Raw genomic sequence first — 27,512 nt, 5'->3', positions numbered from 1 at the left:
GCTCACCAAAGGCCTCTAGAGCAAGGTCAAGAAAAGAACAGACAATTGAAACCCAATTTCATCAACAGATTACCAGTCAGCAGCGTCTCTGAGGTACAGTTATTACCCTGTTTCAAAAGAAATCAATCATGCTTTTATGATTGTATCTTCACAAAAGACAAGAGTTCAGGACTGGGCTGTTAGATGTGAGGATGGAGAGGGACGGAGGTGAAACGGCCATCTGCTCTCCTGTTCTTCTTCTTGCACACACTCGGCAGATGGACCTGCTCTTGTTCTCACCCGCTCGTGGAGATTGGTGTGGACGTGAACTTCACAGGAAATGACATTTTCAATTCTCTCAAGTTCTGCGTGTTCTGCTAAAATCTGGCGGTGGAGCGCTAACAGAATGTTTGCCTGTCCCTTATCGCGCGCTCCTCTCCCTTTCTCACACGTCGGACTCTATGCTGGAGAGTTTCTCGTACACGTGTCCGTTGCTGCCGTTGAACGGTCGAGGCGGACCGAGACTGAGCTTGCTGGTGTGGTGGTTCCCCATGCACAACTCCGCAGGGAAGCGTGGAGCCAAGTTAGACATGACTCCTGAGGCGGCCGACGCCGGCAGGAAAGAGGTTGTGCCCATGGGGCCGCGCATATCGCCCTGCTGCTGCTTAGTCACGTAGTAGGACTTGCCACCATGCAACAGACACTGGTCGTCTCCGAACGTAGGGATGAAGGGGTTGTGGTCGGTTCGGTCGGGGTAGAGGGATTTGGATAAGGAGTGAGCTGGCCCCTCCATGAGACCTCTGTCTCTCTGATCCCTCTCCCCAACCGAGCGCCGCTGAGGGAACAATCCAAATGGTGTTCCCGTGCTCTTTCCCCTCTCTAGACCACCATAGAACAGCGGGTCTCGGTCCGCATCCTCAAATATATGTGCGAAGGGACTGGAGGGGTCCATGCAGCGCTCCCTCTCCTTGAGGCTGACACTGCGGGGCGGAAGGGGCAGCGCTCCGGCCCCACCGAACCCCAGCGGCACACCCAACTCTTCCCTCTGCAGGTCCACAAAGGTGTCATAGGAATGTTGCCGGCGTAGCGGTTTACCGCTGAAAGCCCTGCGACGCTGCGCCGGCGTCAGTTGCTCCAACAGGTGGTTACTGTCCTCGCTGATGTCGTACAGGTTGCCCGACTTCTTGCAGGCTTCGCACCGCATGCAAGTGGCTGAACTGGGGCGACTGCTCCCGACACCTCCACCTGCCACACAGTAGCCCGTCCCGCCTGTGTGCAGGGCCGTCTGCTTGCTACCAGCACTGCTGGCGCGACAGGTGCGACATTCCCACTCGCTCTTGCTGTCCGGCTTCTTGGGTTTACTCTTCAAGAAGTCGTCCACTGACACCAGGCTGGTGCAGTTGCCTCCACCTCCCCCACTGGGACCATCCGTAAGATCCACGTGCTCCCACTGCGGGACGCCTTCTTTGGGCCGGAACTGGTCCAGGTAGAAATCCCTCAGGCTTTCCTTGTCCTGTAACAAGTACGAGGAAGAGTTCACACGGCTGCCTCGCTTGCGCTCAGACGGAGGAGAGGCGGAGCGATGCCCGTGGTGATGATGGTGATGGCCGTGGTGCTGGCGGCGGCGGTATCCTAGCTCCAGCTCATCGAGTTCGCGGCGGGACTTTGCTGACGCGGGCCGCTTCTTCAGACTGTCTCTGTACTGCTTCCGCTTCTTAGCATTGCCCTCCAGATTGCCGTAGGTCACAGTATGAGTGGAAATGTCTGACACATCAGAACGGATGTTTCCGTCATCGGCTCCACTGCAGTACCGGTCATGCCCTGCAATATATCCCGAACTGGATGCTCCGCCTTTAAAGGAGAACTTTCCGTACAGGTCGGCCAACCCCTGCTTCAAGCCTGGCCCAGACGGAGGAGTCTGGCTCTGCAGCAGGTCGAATTTGCTCATGTTCCTATGGGTCAGCGCAGAACGCGGCTGGGTGCTGAAGATCGGGGCCACGCCGCCGCCACCGCCCAGGCTGTCGCAGTCAAACATGCCACCCTCCAGAGAACTGCTGGATCCCAGGCTGTGGGGCCGGTTGGGTGGCGGCCCTGTCAGCCCCAGGGTTGAGCCTCCGTGGTGGTGCAGATAGTGATCCTGGTACAGGTTGCTGTCCTTCAGGTGCAGGTTGCCGAAGGTGCGCTCCACCTCATTGATGTAGTCGCTGAACATGTTGTCCTCGGGGAGGTACGGGGCCTTGCAGTCTGAGTGTCCGGCCAGGCTGCGGCGGTGCTCGCTGATGTCGTACACAGAGGACTCCCGGCGGATGAAGTCGAGCGCGCTGTGCGGAGAACCGTTGACCCCGGAGAGAGATGCCATGTTCTTGGCGGTGCGCAGCAGACGCAGAATGTTTGAGTGGGTGTTGTTCATGGTAGCGGAGGGTGAATTCAGCGCTGAACTCTTCTCTTCGATTTCAACTCCATGAATGCAGCTGTAAATCTCCTGAGAGAGGAAGAGAGAAATTTCAGTGTTCAGAGACACTATCTTCCCGTATGTCTATCATGCTAATTCATGCTAGTAAAGTGTTAAACATGCTAAGCTTTGATTCTCATCTTCAGCATGTGTTGTGTAAGCATGTGTAATTACCCTGCTGATGGTGTAGGTGAGCCCTGGTTTCCCAGAGCACACGCCCATGAAGCAGAAGCGCAGGTGCCAATAGAAGACGTGTTCGGCGATGAAGGTGATAAGCGAGAGAGCCATGGCGGCTCCCAGCATGTAGAACACGCCTGCCATATTGTCCACATCCAGCTGACTGCTCATCACTTCATTCTTCTCGTGATGGCAGATCCCGGTGAGCCAGAGAGCCTCCAACTCCTCCATATCACCTGAGACACACACACATAATATAAAGGGTTACTGGTTTGTGGTTGGTTTGTATTTGCAACAAAAGCTCAGGTGAGCAGCTCACAGCCGCTGGCAGAAAAATGCAGGATTCTAAGGTGAGACCAGATCAAAAGATCAAACAAGACAGAAAGCATGAGGACTATCTTGCTCCTATGTCATATAAATCTGTTAAAAATAGGACCCAGGATTTACTCCCAGGGAAGACAGAAACAAAATTCCAAACTTAAAAGCCATACAAGTGCAGAAGGCAAAAGCAATGATGAATGTCAAGGAGCTTTCAGAAGAGAGACTTTGTGATGAGCTCCTTCACAGAACAATATTTAACAATGTCTGCAGAACGTTCTCAGTTACAACTATGGTCAATAAAACAATGAGACTTACAAAACGCAAACATCATTTCTGAAACTAAATACACTTGAAATGTGAATGCCATCCAGTTATAACAAGAGCTGAGCTTAATAGACATCTTTTTACCAGGACAATAAAGATTAACAAACACATTAACATCAACGCACTTATATGACTCTAATATAGTAAACGGAAGCTCAAGTCAGAGCCAATGAGGTGAACTGGGGGGAACTAACACTTTGAGAACATGCCGCTGACATGCAAAAACTGCTTTCTTGTCTATAACAGATTTTTCGCTATAAGCAATTTTCTGGAGTGCATGAAAACATAGTGACTAAGGGTTGCATGATTTTTTTTTTTTTTTTTACTACTAAACCAGTTGGCAGAACATTGTTTATCTGATGAGTCAACATGAGCAGTTGTACAAAATTAAATGTCAATTTGGTCATCTCCACGTACGGAATAAGCAGAACTCAAGTCTACAGAGACTAGTGTGTGAGTGTCTGTACCGTCTCCAAAGAGCTGCAGGATGGCAAGGTCCACCTGTCTCTTCCAGCCCGATTCTTTCTGGATGGCGATGCCGTAGCCGGTGGAAGCGAACACTTTCCCAGAGCCGATGGTGACCAGCTTACAGCCCTCGTCTCGTCCCGCCATGTAATTCAACACCGCAGCATCGTAAATGAACGCATCCAGTTTCCTGTGATTAAAAACACCAGACACTCAGAGCATTCTGAACCCACAGTAGCATTTCTACATGGATAATATTTTTCATTAATAAGTAATAGGAGCTTATTAGCTGGTTTTCCTACGCCTCACCCTGTTTTCAGACTGTACAGAGCTTCGTCCACATTGCGCTGGTGGAATTTGATCATGTATGAGTGCATCTCTCTGTAGTTATTGCGGATATTTCTCTCAGTGCTGCCGTTCGGCACCGTCCCAAAGCGAAACGGCGGGGAGAAATCGTTGGGTCTCTGAAACTAAAGACAATACCAACAGCCCAAGAGTGAGAGAATAGACAGACTGAGCATCAAGCTCTCTGAACCTAAACGTTTATATTGTCTAGCTGTGCTGAAAATCCTTTATTTGGTGTTCCGGGTCAAAAATGACCCGCCTTTTAAATGGTTTGTAAAGTTCTCATTATGCTATATTATCACCAAATATTGGATTTAATCTTTTTGGATTTAATCTTCTTTTTCGTTCAATTAGTACAGGTTTTGTGTTTCTTTTTTGAACTGATTGATCGTAGGCCTCACTGATCCGAGCTTATGCTCCTCAAGCTTATTCACCTTAAAAAACGAAAGCATATCGGCTCACATCAATGAGGCCTGCAATCAGTAAGATCTGAAAAGAAACAAAACCTGTGCTAATTGAAAGAAAACAAGTTGACAAATAAAGTGAGATTTATAAGCAGTTTTTTGTAGGCGGAACATTTTTGACCCAGAACACCACAAGTGTAACAAAGTACAATGATTATTAAAAATGTTTTTTGAAGTTGCTACACCCTGTGCGAGCAGTTTTAGTCCAATGCGATAACATTAACTAGCATTTTCAGGAAAAACTCAAAATGACCAGAACACAAGATGAGGATTAAAGCACCTTTTTGTCGCTGAGCCCTGACACCTGGTCCACGTACTCTTCCTGAATCATGAAAGCGGCCAGGTTGGCTGTATAGCTGGCCAGGAAAATCACAGCAAAGAAGGCCCATACGGACACCATGATCTTGCTGGTGGTTCCTCTGGGGTTCTGCACGGGGACAGAGTTATTGAAGACCAAACCCCAGAGCAGCCAGATGGCCTTCCCAACGGTGAACGATGGCCCTCCGGCCTCTGAGAGCAGAGAAACAACACAAACCACTCCATCATTGGCGGGGAGGAGGAGAAAAACGATGCTGACAGCAGAACAAATAAGATCACACTTCAAATGGAAGGAGAAAAAAACTTCCTATATCTTCTATTGTGGGCGTCAAAGCTTGTGTGTCCAATCAAAATCTATGGTATTTTGGCTCCGTTTTGTCTGCCATTTGGTAGAACTGATTCAAATTAGACCGATGTCAACATGCCAACAGTGTTTACATAGTTCATGGTAAATGCTCTTCCATGGGTTTGTGTCTCTGATAATGGGATTTTAGGCAACATATGCCAGCCATTTCACCAGATTTGTAATGAGAATCGCTTATAAACCTGTTTTCAACAAAGGAGAAGTGTTACGGCTACCTATAGTGTAAATAGCAATTTCTATCATTTCTATATACTTTTCTCCATTATGTTTCAGCTGTAAGAAATACCATCCAGATGCATCGTCATCCTCATCATAATGAGAAGAACTGCATGTCACTAAAGTTCTGGAAATTACAGTTAATAATGAATGACTCCCAGGAAAGAGCTATTTGCCAGCGATGCGCTCATATCTGCAGACGGAAGGCGTGTCTCACCTCGGCCGTCAGCGAGACAGCGGTTGTAGCCCACGGGACTGAAGTACTCGAACACGAAGACGGCGATGGCAGAAACCAGCAGCAGCATGACGAACATCATGATCCAGACGTCAGCACTGAAGGGCTCTGTGGACGGAGAACAGAGACAGACGTGTCACACGGCAACACAGACAGACAGACGGAGGGGCAGACAGAGCCGGAGCCGAGTGTCTCACCGAGGAACGCAGACGGAGAGACGGTGCCGTTGCTCCGCGAGACCATGACGCTGATGCCCGTCTCTATGAAGGGCACAGAGAAATCGATGACCTCTGACCTCTCCTCGTTGATGGTCAGCGAGCCGACGGCCATGTGAGCGTTCTTCAGCACCACCTGCAGACAGACAGACAGATAAAAGACAGACAGACACCTCGTCCCGTCAGGATACTCGCAAGCACATTAAACTTCACCAACATCTGTACACATATACACCAATCAGGCATAACATTATGACCACCTTCCTAATATTGTGTTGCTGCCAAAACAGCCCTGACCCGTGGAGGCATGGACTCCTCTAGACCCCTGAAGGTGTGCTGTGGGATCTGCACCAAGATGTTAGCAGCAGATCCTTCAAGTCCTGTAAGTTGTGAGGTGGATCCTCCATGGATCGGACTTGTTTGTTCAGCACATCCCACAGATGCTCCATTGGATTGAGATCTGGGGAATTTGGAGGCCGAGTCAACACCTCAAACTCATTGTTGTGCTCCTCAAACCATTCCTGAACCATTTTTGTGCATTATCCTGCTGAAAGAGCCACAGCCACCAGGGAATACTGTTTCCATGAACGGCTGTACATGGTCTCAACAATGCTTAGGTAGGTGGTACGTGTCACAGTAACATCCACATGGATGGCAGGACCCAAGGTTTCCCAGCAGAACATTGCCCAAAGCATCACACTGCCTCCGCCGGCTCGCCTTCTTCCCATAGTGCATCCTGGTGCCATGTGTTCCCCAGGTAAGAGACGCACACGCACCCGGCCATCCACGTGATGTAAACGTGATTCATCAGACCAGGCCACCTTCTTCCATTGCTCCGTGGTCCAGTTCTGATGTCACGTGTCCACTGTTGGCTCTTTTGGCGGTGGACAGGGGTCAGCATGGACTGGTCTGCAGCTCCATACGCAACAAACTGATGCTCTGTGTATTCTGACACCTTTCTATCAGAACCAGCATTAACTTCTGGAGCAGTTTTAGCTACAGGAGCTCGTCTGTTGGATCGGACCACACGGGCCAGCCTTCAATGAGCCTCGGCCGCCCATGACCCTGTCTCCGGTTCACCACTGTTCCTTCCTTGGAGCACTTTTGATAGATCCTGACCACTGCAGACCGGGAACACCCCACAAGAGCTGCAGTTTTGGAGATACTCTGACCCGGTCATCTAGCATCACAATTTGTTCCTTGTCAAACTCGCTCAAATCCTTACTCTTGCCCATTTCTCCTGCTTTTAACACATCAACATTGAGGACAAAATGTTCACTTGCTGCCTAATATATCCACCCACTAACAGGTGCTGTGATGAAGAGATGATCAGTGTCATTCACTTCACCTGTCAGTGCTCATGATGTCATGCCTGATCGGTGCAGCTTCTTAATAATGTCTGGTGTACTTTGAACTGTCAAGGCTTCAAAACACATGCAAAGGATAAACTGATGACACACATGAACATATCTGTGATAGAAATGATAATCCCAAATGTCTATTGATTTATCGCCCACCACTATATGTGAACACTATTAAAAAATCACCTAAATACACATCACACGCACACTTCGAGAGGTAGGTTAACTTCATTCCCAGCATTCATAGCTGCACTATGTTGACATGAGGAGAGACATGAAGACATGAAGCAGCAGAGATTCATGTGTGAGAAGAGACGAGAGATTCTAGATCAACAACAGACAGTAAGTGGGTTATCACACTGTCTCTCTCTCCTTCTGTCTGTCTTTCCGTCTGTCTCTCTGTCTGTTGGTAAATTTAGCTCTGAATACCTGAACTTTGCTTCACATGACTAAACTGGGGCACCAAAGAGTGTGTGTGTGTGTGTGTGTGTGTGTGTGTGTGTGTGTGTGTGTGTGTGTTTTGATGGGATGGCAGTTTGTGAAATGTAGATTGAAACTATGAACATTTTTTTAGCACACACACTCTTTCATTCACGCACTCTTACACTCACACACACACTCTCACACACACACACACACACACACACACTCTTACACTCTCTCACACACACACACACACACTGCTATCTAAATGGGGACACCACACACACAAACACACACACTTTGATTATTTTTATAGACAGTTAATTATAAATAGTAACCCAAACACACACACAGAACAGTGATAATGACTCTTTACTTCATTTATAATTGATCTGAAACACTGAGCCGTACCTCCCCCACCATCCCGTTCCACGTGCCGTTGATCTTCTTGCCGTGTTTGCCGTTGGTCACCAGATAAAGATCGTACGTGAACTTCACAGACTTGGCGATCTTCTTCAGGATGTCGATACAGAAACCTTTACAGCAGCGCTTGATGTAGACCGCAGGTTCACGCGTCTGATTACTGACAGATAGATAGATAGATAGATAGATAGAAACATTAACCATAAACAACCTGCAGTTATATTAATGAACACTATAATGAATGTATGTATTTATAGATTATTGGTGTGTTTTATTTTATTTTACGTGATATACTGAGATTATTTTGTCCATTTCTAGCTGGTTTTAGGATGATCAGAAAGGGCTTTAAAAGACCACTACAACAGCCACAGAAACAGGGTGAGACGATCAGAAGACGAGTGTGTGTTTACATTGTTTTGAGCTGCTTTCGGCAGGGAACCGTGTTCCTCATGCAGGTCCCGCTGAGCGGATCCACGTCCTCCACGATCACAAACGGCGCCTCCTCCAGCGTGACGATGGACAGATGATCGTCCTCACGGTTCTCCGTCCCGGAGTACAGCTCGAAGCGCGGCCACACGTGATACTTCATGCTCAGAGAGCCGTTCTCCCACTTACCCACCTGCGCACACACACACACACACACACACACACACACACACACACACACAGACGTGGACATCAGTCACATGACAGAGAGGCAGTAAAACCAACAGCTGACGGGCGTTTGATGTCATTCACGTCACGAGCCTTACTCTGTCCCACTGTCTGTCCTTGTCCAGCAGGATGATCACCAGTTTGGGGTGCATCTGATACCCGTCCTCACTGAAGGAGAGATTACGGCCCTCAAACGTCACGTTCATCAGATACCTGTCAAACACACACACACACGTGTCATCTGAGATAATATCTATCTATCTATCAGTCTGTCAGTATGTATTGATGTTTTATAGCTTCATTGTTGAGGGGGATGTGTGGCATATGTATTGTGCAGTTATGGCAACCACAACCACTGCAGCTTCCAAACTCCTCCCCGTGTTACTATGGAAACATCATCATGAGAGAGAGAGAGAGAGACCTCTGCATAAAACAAGCTGCTCTGTAGCACACACTGAGAAACCACACACACACATTTATCAGGACTAGAAAGAGGCGTAATGATTTGTATATTCTCTCCCCTACTCCTAACCCTAATCCTTTGCAGAAAACTTTCTGCATTTTTACATTTTCAAAAAACATTGCATCAGGTTTCATGATGCACACACAGACGGTAAATGACGGGGCATGTTAAGAATGGATTATTCAGCAGCCATACGAACACGAGTCTCACCTGAGCACCTCGTTGTTGCTGCCCGTGATCTGGCTCTTCTTGTCCGGCGCCCCGTGGCACTCGGACTTCAGCAGCGTGTGCGGCCCGCGGTCGATCATCATGGTGGAGGTGGCCGACGCGATCACAGCCACACCGTCCCGCACGCGCGCCTCCAGCCCGTAGTCCCACTCGTCGTAGGACACCGAGATCATGCCTGCAGAGACACAAGCGTCAGAGATCCGCACCGTCCTCCTCATCAACTGTGAGCCTCGACACGCACCTGTGGGAAACTCGGGCGGGATGTGGTCGGCGTCGCCCGCCACCAGAGACGGCACGATCCAGGTGTATCCGTATCCCGTCAGGCCCACAGAATGCGCCACCTCGAAGATGACGTTGGCCTCCTCTTTGGTGGAGTAGAGCAGGATGACGGGGCTCTGCAGCTTCTTCAGCTGGTTCTGGATCTTGGCGTCTCCGTCGTCCACGGACATGTCCAGCAGCAGCACCTCCTCCAGCTCCCAGCCCACAAAACTGTTCTCGATGGTGCTGCGGATCTGAGGTTCACACATCGAAACAATCAACAGAGCTGCTGTGCATTACTGAAGGGTTAGTTTGATGGTCAGTCAATACAATTTTGTGATCTGATTCGAGCTTTGGATGAGTCAAAATATTTTAACTTTTGCGTATTCGACCGCCCAACTGGATGTGATTACCAATTGCCATTATTTTAGCAATAAAACATTTACATTTATGCATTTGGCAGATGCTTTTCTCCAAGGCTAATTACACTGCATTTAAGGTAGACATGTGACTCGAACCCATGGCCACACTCAACCTTTGTACAAATTCCAAAGCAAATCACCCGCTGTTTTATGCAAAATCTCATCCTGTCCGAATGCAAATATCTGTGACTGCTGATATCATATTATCCCAGTGCTTGTCCTTGCGTGTTTTTGACAAACCCAAAGTGTTAAAGACACACATCAGTGTCTGGTGAGTGCGTGTGTCTGTGTGAGTTACCTTGGTAACAAAGTCCTGGTAACCGGGGTAGTATGTGGTAACTATGGAGAAGATGTACCAGTCATATTCCTCCATGATGTTGAGCATGACGGACGCCTGCTGCTCGATGGAGGGCCCGAACTGAAAGAACATGGAGCTGTCGTCCTGTGGAGAGACAGACAGGGTGGTTTTCACACAGGTTGATCTGTCGTGCTGTTCGTGAGAACAGACACATACAGCACACACCACCTGTCTCTCTCTCTCTGGATCATCATGTCTCACTGCTGCAGCATTCAGCGAGTCACAAATACAATCAAAATATCTCAGATGGAATCCCTCTGTTTTTATCCGTTTACAAATCACATATTTCATGGTATTTTTAGAGGCAGTCACAGAATACAGGTCTGATTCAGATGGAAGATTGAAATCAATGAAGTGATTTATTGGTGATTTAAAGTATTTGACATAAATGTGTTCTTATATAAAAATGCTGACGTATCGCACAGCTCTCTATATAAAGTCAGATATATATAAAGTTGGATATATAAGTATTGCACAGCTCTATATATAAAGTTGGATATATAAGTATCGCACAGCTCTATATATAAAGTCAGATATATAAGTATCGCACAGCTCTATATATAAAGTTGGATATATAAGTATTGCACAGCTCTATATATAAAGTTGGATATATAAGTATCGCACAGCTCTATATATAAAGTTGGATATATAAGTATCGCACAGCTCTATATATAAAGTTGGATATATAAGTATCGCACAGCTCTATATATAAAGTTGGATATATAAGTATCTCACAGCTCTATATATAAAGTTGGATATATGTGTCACACAGCTCTATATATAAATTCAGATATATAAGTATGTACAGCTCTCTCTATATAAAGTCGGATATATAAGTATCGCACAGCTCTATTTATAAAGTTGGATATATAAGTATCGCACAGCTCTATATATAATGTCGGATATATAAGTATCGCAGCTCTCTATATAAAGTCAGATATATAAGTATCGCACAGCTCTATTTATAAAGTTGGATATATAAGTATCGCACAGCTCTATATATAAAGTTGGATATATAAGTATCGCACAGCTCTCAATATAAAGTCAGATATATAAGTATCTCACAGCTCTATATATAAAGTTGGATATATAAGTATCGCATAGCTCTATATATAAAGTTGGATATATAAGTATCACACAGCTCTATATATAAAGTTGGATATATAAGTATCGCACAGCTCTATATATAAAGTTGGATATATAAGTACCGCACAGCTCTATATATAAAGTTGGATATATAAGTATCGCACAGCTCTCTATATAAAGTTGGATATATAAGTATCTCACAGCTCTATATATAAAGTTGGATATATAAGTGTCACACAGCTCTATATATAAATTCAGATATATAAGTATGTACAGCTCTCTCTATATAAAGTTGGATATATACGTATCGCACAGCTCTATATATAAAGTCAGATATATAAGTATCGCACAGCTCTATATATAAAGTTGGATATATAAGTGTCACACAGCTCTATATATAAATTCAGATATATAAGTATGTACAGCTCTCTATATATAAAGTTGGATATATACGTATCGCACAGCTCTATTTATAAAGTTGGATATATAAGTATCTCACAGCTCTATATATAAAGTTGGATATATACGTATCGCACAGCTCTATATATAAAGTTGGATATATAAGTATCGCACAGCTCTATATATAATGTCGGATATATAAGTATCGCAGCTCTCTATATAAAGTCAGATATATAAGTATCGCACAGCTCTATTTATAAAGTTGGATATATAAGTATCGCACAGCTCTATATATAAAGTTGGATATATAAGTATCGCACAGCTCTCTATATAAAGTCAGATATATAAGTATCACACAGCTCTATATATAAAGTTGGATATATAAGTATCGCATAGCTCTATATATAAAGTTGGATATATAAGTATCGCACAGCTCTCTATATAAAATCAGATATATAAGTATCTCACAGCTCTATATATAAAGTTGGATATATAAGTATCGCACAGCTCTCTATATAAAGTCAGATATATAAGTATCTCACAGCTCTATATATAAAGTTGGATATATAAGTATCGCACAGCTCTATATATAAAGTTGGATATATAAGTGTCACACAGCTCTATATATAAAGTTGGATATATATCACACAGCTCAATATATAATGTCGGATATATAAGTATCACACAGCTCTTTATATATAAAGTCATATATATAAGCACAGCTCCATATATAAAGTTGGATATATAAGTAACGCACAGCTCTATATATAATGTCGGATATATAGGTATGTACAGCTCTCTATATATAAAGTTGGATATATACGTATCGCACAGCTCTATTTATAAAGTTGGATATATAAGTATCTCACAGCTCTATATATAAAGTTGGATATATACGTATCGCACAGCTCTATTTATAAAGTTGGATATATAAGTATCGCACAGCTCTATATATAAAGTTGGATATATAAGTATCGCACAGCTCTCTATATAAAGTCAGATATATAAGTATCACACAGCTCTATATATAAAGTTGGATATATAAGTATCGCATAGCTCTATATATAAAGTTGGATATATAAGTATCGCACAGCTCTCTATATAAAGTCAGATATATAAGTATCTCACAGCTCTATATATAAAGTTGGATATATAAGTATCGCACAGCTCTCTATATAAAGTCAGATATATAAGTATCTCACAGCTCTATATATAAAGTTGGATATATAAGTATCGCACAGCTCTATATATAAAGTTGGATATATAAGTGTCACACAGCTCTATATATAAAGTTGGATATATATCACACAGCTCAATATATAATGTCGGATATATAAGTATCACACAGCTCTCTATATATAAAGTCATATATATAAGCACAGCTCCATATATAAAGTTGGATATATAAGTAACACACAGCTCTATATATAATGTCGGATATATAAGTATCGCACTGCTCTATATATAAAGTTGGATATATAAGTATCGCACAGCTCTATATATAAAGTTGGATATATAAGTATCGCACAGCTCTATATATAAAGTTGGATATATAAGTATCGCACAGCTCTATATATAAAGTTGGATATATAAGTATCGCACAGCTCTATATATAAAGTTGGATATATAAGTATCACACAGCTCTCTATATATAAAGTCATATATATAAGCACAGCTCCATATATAATGTCGGATATATAAGTATCGCACAGCTCTATATATAAAGTCATATATATAAGCACAGCTCTATATATAATGTTGGATATATAAGTTTCGCACAGCTCCATATATAAAGTTGGATATATAAGTATCGCACAGCTCTCTATATAAAGTTGGATATATAAGCACAGCTCTATATATAATGTCGGATATATAAGTATCGCACAGCTCTATATATATAATGTCGGATATATAAGTATTGCACAGCTCTCTATATATAAAGTCATATATATAAGCACAGCTCCATATATAAAGTTGGATATATAAGTATCGCACAGCTCTCTATATATAAGGTCATATATATAAGCACAGCTCCATATATAAAGTTGGATATATAAGTATCGCACAGCTCTATATATATAGTTGGATATATAAGTATGTACAGCTCTCTCTATATAAAGTCATATATATAAGCACAGCTCCATATATAATGTCAGATATATAAGTATTGCACAGCTCTATATATAAAGTCATATATATAAGCACAGCTCTATATATAATGTCGGATATATAAGTATCGCACAGCTCTCTATATATAAAGTCATATATATAAGCACAGCTCTATATATAATGTCGGATATATAAGTATCGCACAGCTCTCTATATATAAAGTCATATATATAAGCACAGCTCCATATATAAAGTTGGATATATAAGTATCGCACAGCTCTCTATATATAAAGTCATATATATAAGCACAGCTCCATATATAAAGTCATATATATAAGCACAGCTCCATATATAAAGTTGGATATATAAGTATCACACAGCTTTCTATATATAAAGTCATATATATAAGCACAGCTCTCTATGAAGTTGGATATATAAGTATTGCAGCTCTCTATATAAAGTCATATATATAAGCACAGCTCTCTATGAAGTTGGATATATAAGTATTGCAGCTCTCTATATAAAGTTGGATATATAAGTATCGCACAGCTCTCTATGAAGTTGGATATATAAGTATGTACAGCTCTCTATATATAAAGTCATATATATATAAGCACAGCTCCATATATAAAGTTGGATATATAAGTATCACACAGCTCTCTATATATAAAGTCATATATATAAGCACAGCTCTATATATATAAAGTTGGATATATAAGTATCACACAGCTCTCTCTATATAAAGTCATATATATAAGCACAGCTCTATATATATAAAGTTGGATATACAAGTATCACACAGCTCTCTCTATATAAAGTAATATATATAAGCACAGCTCCATATATAAAGTTGGATATATAAGTATCACACAGCTCTCTATATATAAAGTCATATATATATAAGCACAGCTCCATATATAAAGTTGGATATATAAGTATCGCACAGCTCTCTATGAAGTTGGATATATAAGTATGTACAGCTCTCTCTATATAAAGTCATATATATAAGCACAGCTCTATATATAATGTCGGATATATAAATATCACACTGCTCTATATATAAAGTTGGATATATAAGTATCGCACAGCTCTATATATAAAGTTGGATATATAAGTATGTACAGCTCTCTCTATATAAAGTCATATATATAAGCACAGCTCTATATATAATGTCGGATATATAAGTATCGCACTGCTCTATTTATAAAGTTGGATATATTAGTATCTCACAGCTCTATATATAAAGTTGGATATATAAGTATGTACAGCTCTCTATATATAAAGTCATATATATAAGCACAGCTCTATATATATAAAGTTGTATATATAAGTATCACACAGCTCTCTGTATATAAAGTCATATATATATAAGCACAGCTCCATATATAAAGTTGGATACATAAGTATCACACAGCTCTCTATATATAAAGTCATTTTTATATAAGCACAGCTCCATATATAAAGTTGGATATATAAGTATCGCACAGCTCTATATATAAAGTTGGATATATAAGTATGTACAGCTCTCTATATATAAAGTCATATATATAAGCACAGCTCCATATATAATGTCAGATATATAAGTATCGCACAGCTCTATATATAAAGTCATATATATAAGCACAGCTCTATATATAATGTCGGATATATAAGTATCGCACAGCTCTCTATATATAAAGTCATATATATAAGCACAGCTCTATATATAATGTCGGATATATAAGTATCGCACAGCTCTCTATATATAAAGTCATATATATAAGCACAGCTCCATATATAAAGTTGGATATATAAGTATCGCACAGCTCTCTATATATAAAGTCATATATATAAGCACAGCTCCATATATAAAGTTGGATATATAAGTATCACACAGCTTTCTATATATAAAGTCATATATATAAGCACAGCTCTCTATGAAGTTGGATATATAAGTATTGCAGCTCTCTATATAAAGTTGGATATATAAGTATCGCACAGCTCTCTATGAAGTTGGATATATAAGTATGTACAGCTCTCTTTATATAAAGTCATATATATATATAAGCACAGCTCCATATTATATGTCTTGAAGAATTTTCAGTGACTTCAATTTCTTTGAGATCTTATATAAAGTTGGATATATAAGTATCACACAGCTCTCTATATATAAAGTCATATATATAAGCACAGCTCCATATATAAAGTTGGATATATAAGTATCACACAGCTCTCTATATATAAAGTCATATATATAAGCACAGCTCTCTATGAAGTTGGATATATAAGTATCGCACAGCTCTCTATGAAGTTGGATATATAAGTATCGCACAGCTCTCTATGAAGTTGGATATATAAGTATGTACAGCTCTCTATATATAAAGTCATATATATAAGCACAGCTCTATATATAATGTCGGATATATAAGCACAGCTCTATCTATATATAAAGTTGGATATATAAGTATCTCACAGCTCTATATATAAAGTTGGATATATAAGTATCTCACAGCTCTGTATATAAAGTTGGATATATAAGTATGTACAGCTCTCTATATAAAGTCATATATATAAGCACAGCTCTGTATATAAAGTTGGATATATAAGTATGTACAGCTCTCTATATAAAGTCATATATATAAGCACAGCTCTGTATATAAAGTTGGATATATAAGTATCGCACAGCTCTATATATAAAGTTGGATATATAAGTATCGCACAGCTCTATATATAAAGTTGGATATATAAGTATCTCACAGCTCTATATATAAAGTTGGATATATAAGTATCGCACAGCTCTATATATAAAGTTGGATATATAAGTATCTCACAGCTCTATATATAAAGTTGGATATATAAGTATCTCACAGCTCTATATATAAAGTTGGATATATAAGTATCGCACAGCTCTATATATAAAGTTGGATATATAAGTATCGCATAGCTCTATATATAATGTCGGATATATAAGTATCGCACAGCTCTAAATATAAAGTCAGATATATAAGTATCGCACAGCTCTCTATATAAAGTTGGATATATAAGTATCGCACAGCTCTATATATAAAGTTGGATATATAAGTATCTCACAGCTCTATATATAAAGTTGGATATATAAGTATCGCACAGCTCTATATATAAAGTTGGATATATAAGTATCTCACAGCTCTATATATAAAGTTGGATATATAAGTATCTCACAGCTCTATATATAAAGTTGGATATATAAGTATCGCACAGCTCTATATATAAAGTTGGATATATAAGTATCGCACAGCTCTATATATAAAGTTGGATATATAAGTATTGCACAGCTCTATATATAAAGTTGGATATATAAGTATCGCACAGCTCTATATATAAAGTTGGATATATAAGTATCGCACAGCTCTATATATAAAGTTGGATATATAAGTATCGCACAGCTCTATATATAAAGTCGGATATATAAGTATCTCACAGCTCTATATATAAAGTTGGATATATAAGTATCTCACAGCTCTATATATAAAGTTGGATATATAAGTATCGCACAGCTCTATATATAAAGTTGGATATATAAGTATCGCACAGCTCTATATATAAAGTTGGATATATAAGTATCGCACAGCTCTATATATAAAGTTGGATATATAAGTATCTCACAGCTCTATATATAAAGTTGGATATATAAGTATCGCACAGCTCTCTATATAAAGTTGGATATATAAGTATCTCACAGCTCTATATATAAAGTTGGATATATAAGTATCTCACAGCTCTATATATAAAGTTGGATATATAAGTATCGCACAGCTCTATATATAAAGTTGGATATATAAGTATCGCACAGCTCTATATATAAAGTTGGATATATAAGTATCGCACAGCTCTATATATAAAGTTGGATATATAAGTATCTCACAGCTCTATATATAAAGTTGGATATATAAGTATCTCACAGCTCTATATATAAAGTTGGATATATAAGTATCGCACAGCTCTATATATAAAGTTGGATATATAAGTATCGCACAGCTCTATATATAAAGTTGGATATATAAGTATCGCACAGCTCTATATATAAAGTTGGATATATAAGTATCTCACAGCTCTATATATAAAGTTGGATATATAAGTATCGCACAGCTCTCTATATAAAGTTGGATATATAAGTATCTCACAGCTCTATATATAAAGTTGGATATATAAGTATCTCACAGCTCTATATATAAAGTTGGATATATAAGTATCGCACAGCTCTATATATAAAGTTGGATATATAAGTATCGCACAGCTCTATATATAAAGTTGGATATATAAGTATCGCACAGCTCTATATATAAAGTTGGATATATAAGTATCTCACAGCTCTATATATAAAGTTGGATATATAAGTATCGCACAGCTCTCTATATAAAGTTGGATATATAAGTATCTCACAGCTCTCTATATAAAGTTGGATATATAAGTATCTCACAGCTCTATATATAAAGTTGGATATATAAGTATCGCACAGCTCTATATATAAAGTTGGATATATAAGTATCGCACAGCTCTATATATAAAGTTGGATATATAAGTATCGCACAGCTCTATATATAAAGTTGGATATATAAGTATCGCACAGCTCTATATATAAAGTCGGATATATAAGTATCGCACAGCTCTATATATAAAGTTGGATATATAAGTATCGCACAGCTCTATATATAAAGTTGGATATATAAGTATCGCACAGCTCTATATATAAAGTTGGATATATAAGTATCTCACAGCTCTATATATAAAGTTGGATATATAAGTATCGCACAGCTCTATATATAAAGTTGGATATATAAGTATCGCACAGCTCTCTATATATAAAGTCATATATATAAGCACAGCTCTATATATAATGTCGGATATATAAGTATCGCACAGTTCTCTATATATAAAGTCATATATATAAGCACAGCTCCATATATAAAGTTGGATATATAAGTATGTACAGCTCTCTTTATATAAAGTCATATATATATATAAGCACAGCTCCATATTATATGTCTTGAAGAATTTTCAGTGACTTCTATTTCTTTGAGATCTTATATAAAGTTGGATATATAAGTATCACACAGCTCTCTATATATAAAGTCATATATATAAGCACAGCTCCATATATAAAGTTGGATATATAAGTATCACACAGCTCTCTATATATAAAGTCATATATATAAGCACAGCTCTCTATGAAGTTGGATATATAAGTATCGCACAGCTCTCTATGAAGTTGGATATATAAGTATCGCACAGCTCTCTATGAAGTTGGATATATAAGTATGTACAGCTCTCTATATATAAAGTCATATATATAAGCACAGCTCTATATATAATGTCGGATATATAAGTATCACACAGCTCTATATATAAAGTTGGATATATAAGTATCTCACAGCTCTATATATAAAGTTGGATATATAAGTATCGCACAGATCTATATATAAAGTTGGATATATAAGTATCTCACAGCTCTATATATAAAGTTGGATATATAAGTATCTCACAGCTCTGTATATAAAGCCGGATATATAAGTATCGCACAGCTCTATATATAATGTCGGATATATAAGTATCACAGCTCTCTATATAAAGTCAGATATATAAGTATCGCACAGCTCTCTATATAAAGTTGGATATATAAGTATCTCACAGCTCTATATATAAAGTTGGATATATAAGTATCTCACAGCTCTATATATAAAGTTGGATATATAAGTATCGCACAGCTCTATATATAAAGTTGGATATATAAGTATCTCACAGCTCTATATATAAAGTTGGATATATAAGTATCTCACAGCTCTATATATAAAGTTGGATATATAAGTATCGCACAGCTCTATATATAAAGTTGGATATATAAGTATCGCACAGCTCTATATATAAAGTTGGATATATAAGTATTGCACAGCTCTATATATAAAGTTGGATATATAAGTATCGCACAGCTCTATATATAAAGTTGGATATATAAGTATCGCACAGCTCTATATATAAAGTTGGATATATAAGTATCGCACAGCTCTATATATAAAGTTGGATATATAAGTATCGCACAGCTCTATATATAAAGTTGGATATATAAGTATCGCACAGCTCTATATATAAAGTCGGATATATAAGTATCGCACAGCTCTATATATAAAGTTGGATATATAAGTATCGCACAGCTCTATATATAAAGTTGGATATATAAGTATCGCACAGCTCTATATATAAAGTTGGATATATAAGTATCTCACAGCTCTATATATAAAGTTGGATATATAAGTATCTCACAGCTCTATATATAAAGTTGGATATATAAGTATCGCACAGCTCTATATATAAAGTTGGATATATAAGTATCGCACAGCTCTATATATAAAGTTGGATATATAAGTATCGCACAGCTCTATATATAAAGTTGGATATATAAGTATCTCACAGCTCTATATATAAAGTTGGATATATAAGTATCACACAGCTCTCTATATAAAGTTGGATATATAAGTATCTCACAGCTCTATATATAAAGTTGGATATATAAGTATCTCACAGCTCTATATATAAAGTTGGATATATAAGTATCGCACAGCTCTATATATAAAGTTGGATATATAAGTATCGCACAGCTCTATATATAAAGTTGGATATATAAGTATCGCACAGCTCTATATATAAAGTTGGATATATAAGTATCTCACAGCTCTATATATAAAGTTGGATATATAAGTATCGCACAGCTCTCTATATAAAGTTGGATATATAAGTATCTCACAGCTCTATATATAAAGTTGGATATATAAGTATCTCACAGCTCTATATATAAAGTTGGATATATAAGTATCGCACAGCTCTATATATAAAGTTGGATATATAAGTATCTCACAGCTCTATATATAAAGTTGGATATATAAGTATCGCACAGCTCTATATATAAAGTTGGATATATAAGTATCGCACAGCTCTATATATAAAGTCGGATATATAAGTATCGCACAGCTCTATATATAAAGTCGGATATATAAGTATCGCACAGCTCTATATATAAAGTTGGATATATAAGTATCGCACAGCTCTATATATAAAGTTGGATATATAAGTATCGTACAGCTCTATATATAAAGTCGGATATATAAGTATTGCACAGCTCTATATATAAAGTTGGATATATAAGTATTGCACAGCTCTATATATAAAGTTGGATATATAAGTATCGCACAGCTCTATATATAATGTCGGATATATAAGTATCGCAGCTCTCTATATAAAGTTGGATATATAAGTATCGCACAGCTCTATATATAAAGTTGGATATATAAGCACAGCTATATATATATAATGTCGGCTATATAAGTACATTAATTGATCAGCTCATAAAGACTTCACATGGCTCTTGCTCTCTTGTGTTTTGTTCCGTTATGTCACACATATTGTGGATTCTCTAATTAAAGTCATGGACATGTAATTAGTCCTTATAGCTTAATTAGAGCTGACCTTGTTCTAACTCTCAGTTTTTAATTAAATATTTGGCTCATTTTAACGAGATCATTAGAGACAATATTAGTGACTAAACCAGATTCGTAAACATTAACTATTTAATCAATATGAGAATGTGATTGGCCGCAGGTGATCACATGACTGTCACACAGTGAACATCATGATCATGTTTTGACAAAAACAAGCTTTATAAAAATTTGAAACCTCACATTTCAGCCTTTTTAAAAATGTTTTTAAGAGTCAAAATATTACTTAATTATATATACTGTATATATATATATACAGTATAGTAGTTATATATAGTTATGATTTATTATATTTTGACAAAAATATTTTGAAAAAGCTGAATATAGATATTTAACATATTTAAGACTTTTTATGACCTTAAAATTGACAATTTTGACATTGCTATAACAAACACTATGAGTGCGTTTACATGCACGCTCTTACCCCGATCATGATTAATAAGCATAATAATGCCTGTGGTCATGTGAATGCGTTACACAGCTGTTACAATGACGGACACAGCTAGACTTTTGTCTCTTACCCTGACTTCTCCTGCCATGTAAATGCATGAACCTGCGTTCTGTGGCTTGCTGAAGTGCGCATGTGTGCTATATGAAAGGAAAGTGTCCATACTGTGGATTTAAGCGCATCCAAACAGAGCGAGTGTTTCGCTGTAGGGGAGGAGGAAATATATCACAAACTCAAACTCTTTCTTGACCTGAAGAATTATAAATGTGTTCTGAACTCGTGCAGAAGTGCCGTATCTGTGACTGCATGAGCGGAGAATACATGAGCCGTAATGCTTTATTTAACATCACAACAGACATAACAAGTGGAATAGTCAGAGTCTATACGAATGATTTTGACGTCACTACCGGGAAATAAAGGGAATTATTAATAAAGTCTTGTGAACGAGGTTTACTTGTGTTGTGGGGTTATTGGTTCGCATGTAAACCGGGTTATTTCAATAAGCTGCATTTTGTGAGTTCTCAGAATATCTGTGTGCATGTAAACGTGCTCTATGATATAGTGATAAAGTCATATTAGATAGAAAGTGATGTATCTAACAGCTACTCATCACACACACACACACACACATGCGGTTCTTCCGCTGTCACACTGTGGCTACACACTGCTTTGGCAGCTGTGCTTCTCTGACTATCCTGACACACACACACACACACACTCATGAATGTCTCTTGTCAGTCACATTCTAAAATGCTCCTGAATTATGAGTGACTGATTTTTGCATTAATAACAACCGTTAAGCATCTAACATGTAAAAGTATTTTTCCATGTTCAAGACAGACATCACTGCCCCAACATCAAAGTTATTTTCTTGAGCGTTTCTCAATTATTCGGTGCTTTCATCGCTTTCTCCGGTCCACTGTCAGTCCCACAATCCACTGCGAAAGGGTGAAGCTCAACTCCCATACAGTGTAAGTCGAGGCCCGTTCACAATAACTGTAAGGATTCAGTTTTTAACAAATAATTCTAAAAAACAACGTAAGATAGTGTGAATAGTGAGTCCACTCCACAAATATAAACAATAACGGCAGTTATAATAGTTATAATAGTATATATTATATTTATTGTTACAATTAACGTTATAGTTATCATATTAGAGTTATAGTATTCGTTATAGTTATTGTTATGGTTATAATTATAGTTGTCAGATAACTTTAACTATGATAACCATAACTATAATTATAAGGATAATTAAAGCTGCAAGCAGCATTTATCGGTGTTCAAGCATTTAAGGCCTTTAAGCACATAAAAAGGTATTATATTTTATTCAGCAAGCATGTAAACATTTAGATCATAGACAGAAAAGACCATTTCAGCCGATACAAGCAATCTAGTAAGGAAAAATATGGTTTTTAAAGGTTTTTTTGACAGTTATAGCGCCATCTATTGCCCAATCTCCACCACTTTTTTTGGGTGTCCTCAGAGTGTGCCCATACAAATGTGTGCCAATTTTGGTGAAAATATCTCATTTCGTTTTGAAGTTATAGACACTTATATATAAGAGAGCATAAAAAATGACCTATGACAGACTTTGACTGGATTTTTTTGCCACTTTCTATCATAATTTTGACATTTGGGCAGTGCCAGTTTGTTAATCAACTTATGTTCTGTGTTTTCTATGCTGGTTTCGTCTCGATCGGAGTAACAGTTTCAAAGATATTTGCAAAAGTTCTTTAAGCACTAAATCACAACGTAGCACAAACCATAAGGCGAAACCTAACATGTTTGGTATCGTTGGACTCGGCAAGGATTCCGGAGTCTAAAAACATGACTCCCGTGAAAATAAGTCAACCACATCCAAAGTTCTATACATTTTCAACCAAAACCATTAAAAAAAACTGTTATAGCGCCACCTATGGACCAATCTACATAAAAGTTGCTATTTTGTTATAAAGTTATTTTGGTGAAATTCTGAGTTTTTGTTTAGGTTTTAAAGGCTTTTAAGTAAATTTGGCCACGCCCATTTTCTAAATGACCCAGTTATAGCGACTCAAAGGGTAAAGTTAAACTTTTTTTGATAATTATTGATCTAGAGAGTCCAGAGAATTGTCCTGCACTGGTTTTGTTCCGATCAGGCAAAAAACCTAGGACTAGTTTGCAAAAGTAGGTTTTTCACTTAAATGAACGATTTGATTGACAGCATTGGTTCTTGAGGCAAAGTTGTTCAGCATGAGGAGATCTATCAAATGATATGCATATTGCGTGGATCTGTGAAACACCACGTGAATACTGAGGCGTAAAACCCGTTAGCCCCAACTAGTGGCTGATTTCTTTCAAAATTCTTACAGACCTGTACGACCATGAGTCGAACATGCCCACTGAGTTTCGTTCCGATCGGCCTCCGTTAACCTTGTCTAATAAGTGCTCAGATTTCATTGGCCGATGGCGGCCATGTTTTTTTAGATACGCCAATGTCCTCATAGACTATCATGCCCCCTTGGACCAAGACACTGCATGCCAAATTTCAAGTCAATCGGACTAACGGTTACGTAGTTACAGCTTTCAGGTTTTTGTGTTTTTTTCAAGTTATTGCACCACCTAGTGTTTGGTGCAAATATCTCATTTTGACCGTGAATCAAAATTTCAGCTTTTTTTAATAATTATTGATAGTCAAACTCCAGAGAATATTTCTGCACTGGTTTGGTTCCGACCAGGTGAAAAACTCATCGCAAAAGTGTTTGAAAAAATAAAAAATACCCGAGCCAGTTATCGTTATAGTTATCATTCATTATTGTTATAGTTATTATAGTTATCGTTAAAGTTATTGTTACAGTTATCACTATAGATATCAATAATGATTGTTAGTTATTACAGTTATGGTTACCTTTTTGCACTCTAAAATTTGCTAATGTTTCCACATCTTTATTCCTTGAATTTGGTGATTAAACGGACAGAATCTGAAAGCTGACTCTTTGTATCAAAGCTCATTGTGATCACTGGATGGCAGGCGCGTTTAGTGAAGTTTTGTTCGCAGCACAGACTTTGGGTCTGTTTTCCAGTGTTTTTCTATGTAAACACAGTAGATGACACTGCGCTCAAGCTTCGCACGTCTTGCAGTGATGAAAATGCGTCTACAAACGGTGCTCAAGTCGAAAGAAGTTCTTCCATTCCACCGAACGGCCCCTAAAACATCTTTTTCAGCTTTTATTTCACAAACATTAATCTGAACATGAGGTGCTGAAGGTGACCGTGAGATGCTGCGGTTCACAATCGCACAACATACACACATGACAACTGCAGGAGCGGTCACATGACTTCCTTGCTCAGTGACTGCTGTGTGTGTGTAACAGATTGTGGCGTCCTGACAGCAGGCATCTTGGCACAGGACTCTGGGTAATTGACTGAGCTCAACTCGTACTCTCATTCAGCGTGTCTCTCTCTCTCTCTTCTCTCTGTGATGATCAGCAGACAGCAGGAACGGAGAGCAGGACGGAGGAAGGACGAACAGACGGAGAGATGTGAAGACGAACACAGAGAGAGAGAGAGAAGGAGCCCTAAATATGTGTCCTAGTTCTCTGGTCTTTAAAGCGGAGCACACATGATACACTGATACTATCTAAACCAGGCCACGGAGAGAGAGAGAGATGGAGAAACAGGTGAGACTCTCTCTCTCTCTGGGCTGAAAGTTGTGCTGTCTGACCTCTGACCCCTCGGTGCAGAAGATCAGCAGAACATCACAGGGCTCACGAGAAGAACCATCAAACCTGGTTTCATGTGGTCCATGTCACAAGACTCAGTGATCACACTCAAACAGCCAGACCTGGATCTCTCAGCACACTCAGTCCCGCTTAAAGGGATGGTTCGCCCCCAAAAATGGGTCGTTCCTCATGTCGTTCAAACCTGTGTGGCTGTCCATCTTTCTTCAGACAATAGAAGATTTGCTGAAGAACACTGACTTTCATTTCACAGACCTTTCTCAAAATGTCTTCTTTTAAGTGCACAGGTTTGTGAAGTGACGAGTTTTGGACGAAATGACCCTTAAACTCTATAGAGTATATCTAGTGAATAATATCAGTACGGTCTCCTGTAGAGCTGCTTTATGCTTCATAATTGTAGAGTTTTGCGACATTAACGCTGTTATTTTCCTGACATTGTAAAGGTTGCGCGCGGTTAGAGCCGCTGGACAGCTGAGCGTGGGCTGAGCCGCTCTTCATCTTCATCTTCATCCGCGTGTTTCGAGAGACGGTGTGATTTCACAGGCGTTTAAAGCGCGCGTCCTCTGAGCGTGGGCGCAGATCTGACTCACAGCGCTTACGACGAGGACCTGATCGCTTTCTGTGTGTGTCTGTCGGCTCATCATCATTATCATCCTCACACACACACACACGCATTCTCCCATCATGCATCTGTGCTGCACTCTTTAGGATGCGAGTCAGCGTGAAATCAAAATGTACTTTTTTTATACTGCAGTGTTTATTATAAATGATTTATCGGTGCACATCATTATTGTGTTGAATTCATGTTCCTCATAATCTTGAATCAGCATCTCTTCTCTGATGATGAGGGCGGGGCAACCTGTCACTCACATGAGATCCACCAATAGCAAACCACGACCATCCAATCAATTCCCCACAGACAGAATCAAGCCCCGCCCTACATTTGTTCTTGTTTGCGAAGCGTTTCACTCGTCACCACAGGGAATAAAAGTTTAAGAGCAGCGCGTACCTTAGCGGCCATGATCATGGAGGATCCTCCCTTCACGCCCAGGATGGGGATGTGCGTCTGTGCCGAGATGAAGTCCAGGATCTGCGCGATGGCCTCCTGGTCGGTGTCGTCTCCGAACACCACGCCCTGCAGCCAGTGCTCCGTCATCAGGTCGCAGATGCTCTTGATGATGCTCTTGGGGTCCGTCTCGTTCATGGTGAGCATCTCTACGTTGGGCGCCAGCGGCATGTGGCTGAAGTCGTCTTTGTCGCGGGTGCCGGCGAGCGCCACCTCACTGGAGTTCCCCACCAGCACCACTGCGATGCTCAGGCCCTGCAGCAGCTTGGATATGGGCGGGAACTGAGCCACCGATGACGGGATGTAGTGGGCCACGCCCCCTCCGCCCCGATCGCGCCGCGATTGGACGGCCGCCGGCAGAAGCAGCAGCAGGCACACGGCAAACAGCTGGTAGAGCGAAGGGCGGGGCCAGTGGAATGAGGGCGGGGCTGGCTGACAAAGCCACGCCCGCTTTTCCTGAGAGGGTGGAGCTAAGCCACGGTAAACGCAGATGGACATGATGGAGGAGAGAAAAACCTGTGAGAAAAAAAAGCACATTCTTTAACTGTGGCTCTTGTTTTAGAAAAAACCTAATGACTTTACAAACAACTTTCATAAATAAGGCCCATCATTCGTACATCAATACTGTGAAATGAAATCAGATAAACGACTAGAATCCTGAACTTCACAATATTACACAAAATGTGATAATAATATAATCTGGATGGGCTGTTTCTCT

General features: G+C 39.4%; 1 protein-coding gene across 1 annotated transcript; it reads right to left on the bottom strand.

The window, feature by feature from the left end:
- Positions 1–424: 424 nt before the first annotated feature.
- grin2ba (glutamate receptor, ionotropic, N-methyl D-aspartate 2B, genome duplicate a) lies at positions 425–26,980 on the bottom strand. Its single transcript, XM_067370104.1, has 14 exons — positions 26,738–26,980; positions 10,406–10,549; positions 9,669–9,939; positions 9,410–9,602; positions 8,835–8,949; positions 8,493–8,701; positions 8,071–8,242; positions 5,858–6,011; positions 5,643–5,768; positions 4,808–5,037; positions 4,028–4,188; positions 3,721–3,908; positions 2,606–2,844; positions 425–2,461 (listed from the first exon to the last, which is right to left on the bottom strand). The coding sequence occupies exons 1-14, from the start codon at positions 26,963–26,965 to the stop codon at positions 425–427; spliced, it is 4,467 nt and encodes a 1,488-aa protein (XP_067226205.1). The 5' UTR covers positions 26,966–26,980.
- Between the last annotated feature and the right edge of the window lie 532 nt (positions 26,981–27,512).

This window comes from Chanodichthys erythropterus, chromosome 3 (genome assembly GCF_024489055.1).
Source record: "Chanodichthys erythropterus isolate Z2021 chromosome 3, ASM2448905v1, whole genome shotgun sequence".
In the NCBI taxonomy this organism is placed as follows: Eukaryota; Metazoa; Chordata; class Actinopteri; order Cypriniformes; family Xenocyprididae; genus Chanodichthys; species Chanodichthys erythropterus.
This window is presented reverse-complemented; position numbering and strand designations above follow the sequence as displayed.

What these genes read in the sequence shown, in the direction of transcription:
- grin2ba (XM_067370104.1), bottom strand. Translation starts at nt 26,965, where the DNA reads ATGCCGCTGGCGCCCAACGTAGAGATGCTCACCATGAACGAGACGGAC. An exon ending in ACCAGGACTTTGTTACCAAG is followed by an intron (nt 9,940 to 10,405) that starts GTAACTCACACA and finishes TGTGAACCTCAG; the next exon opens with ATCCGCAGCACCATCGAGAA. An exon ending in CCTGCAGCTCTTTGGAGACG is followed by an intron (nt 2,845 to 3,720) that starts GTACAGACACTC and finishes TGTGTGTCTCAG; the next exon opens with GTGATATGGAGGAGTTGGAG.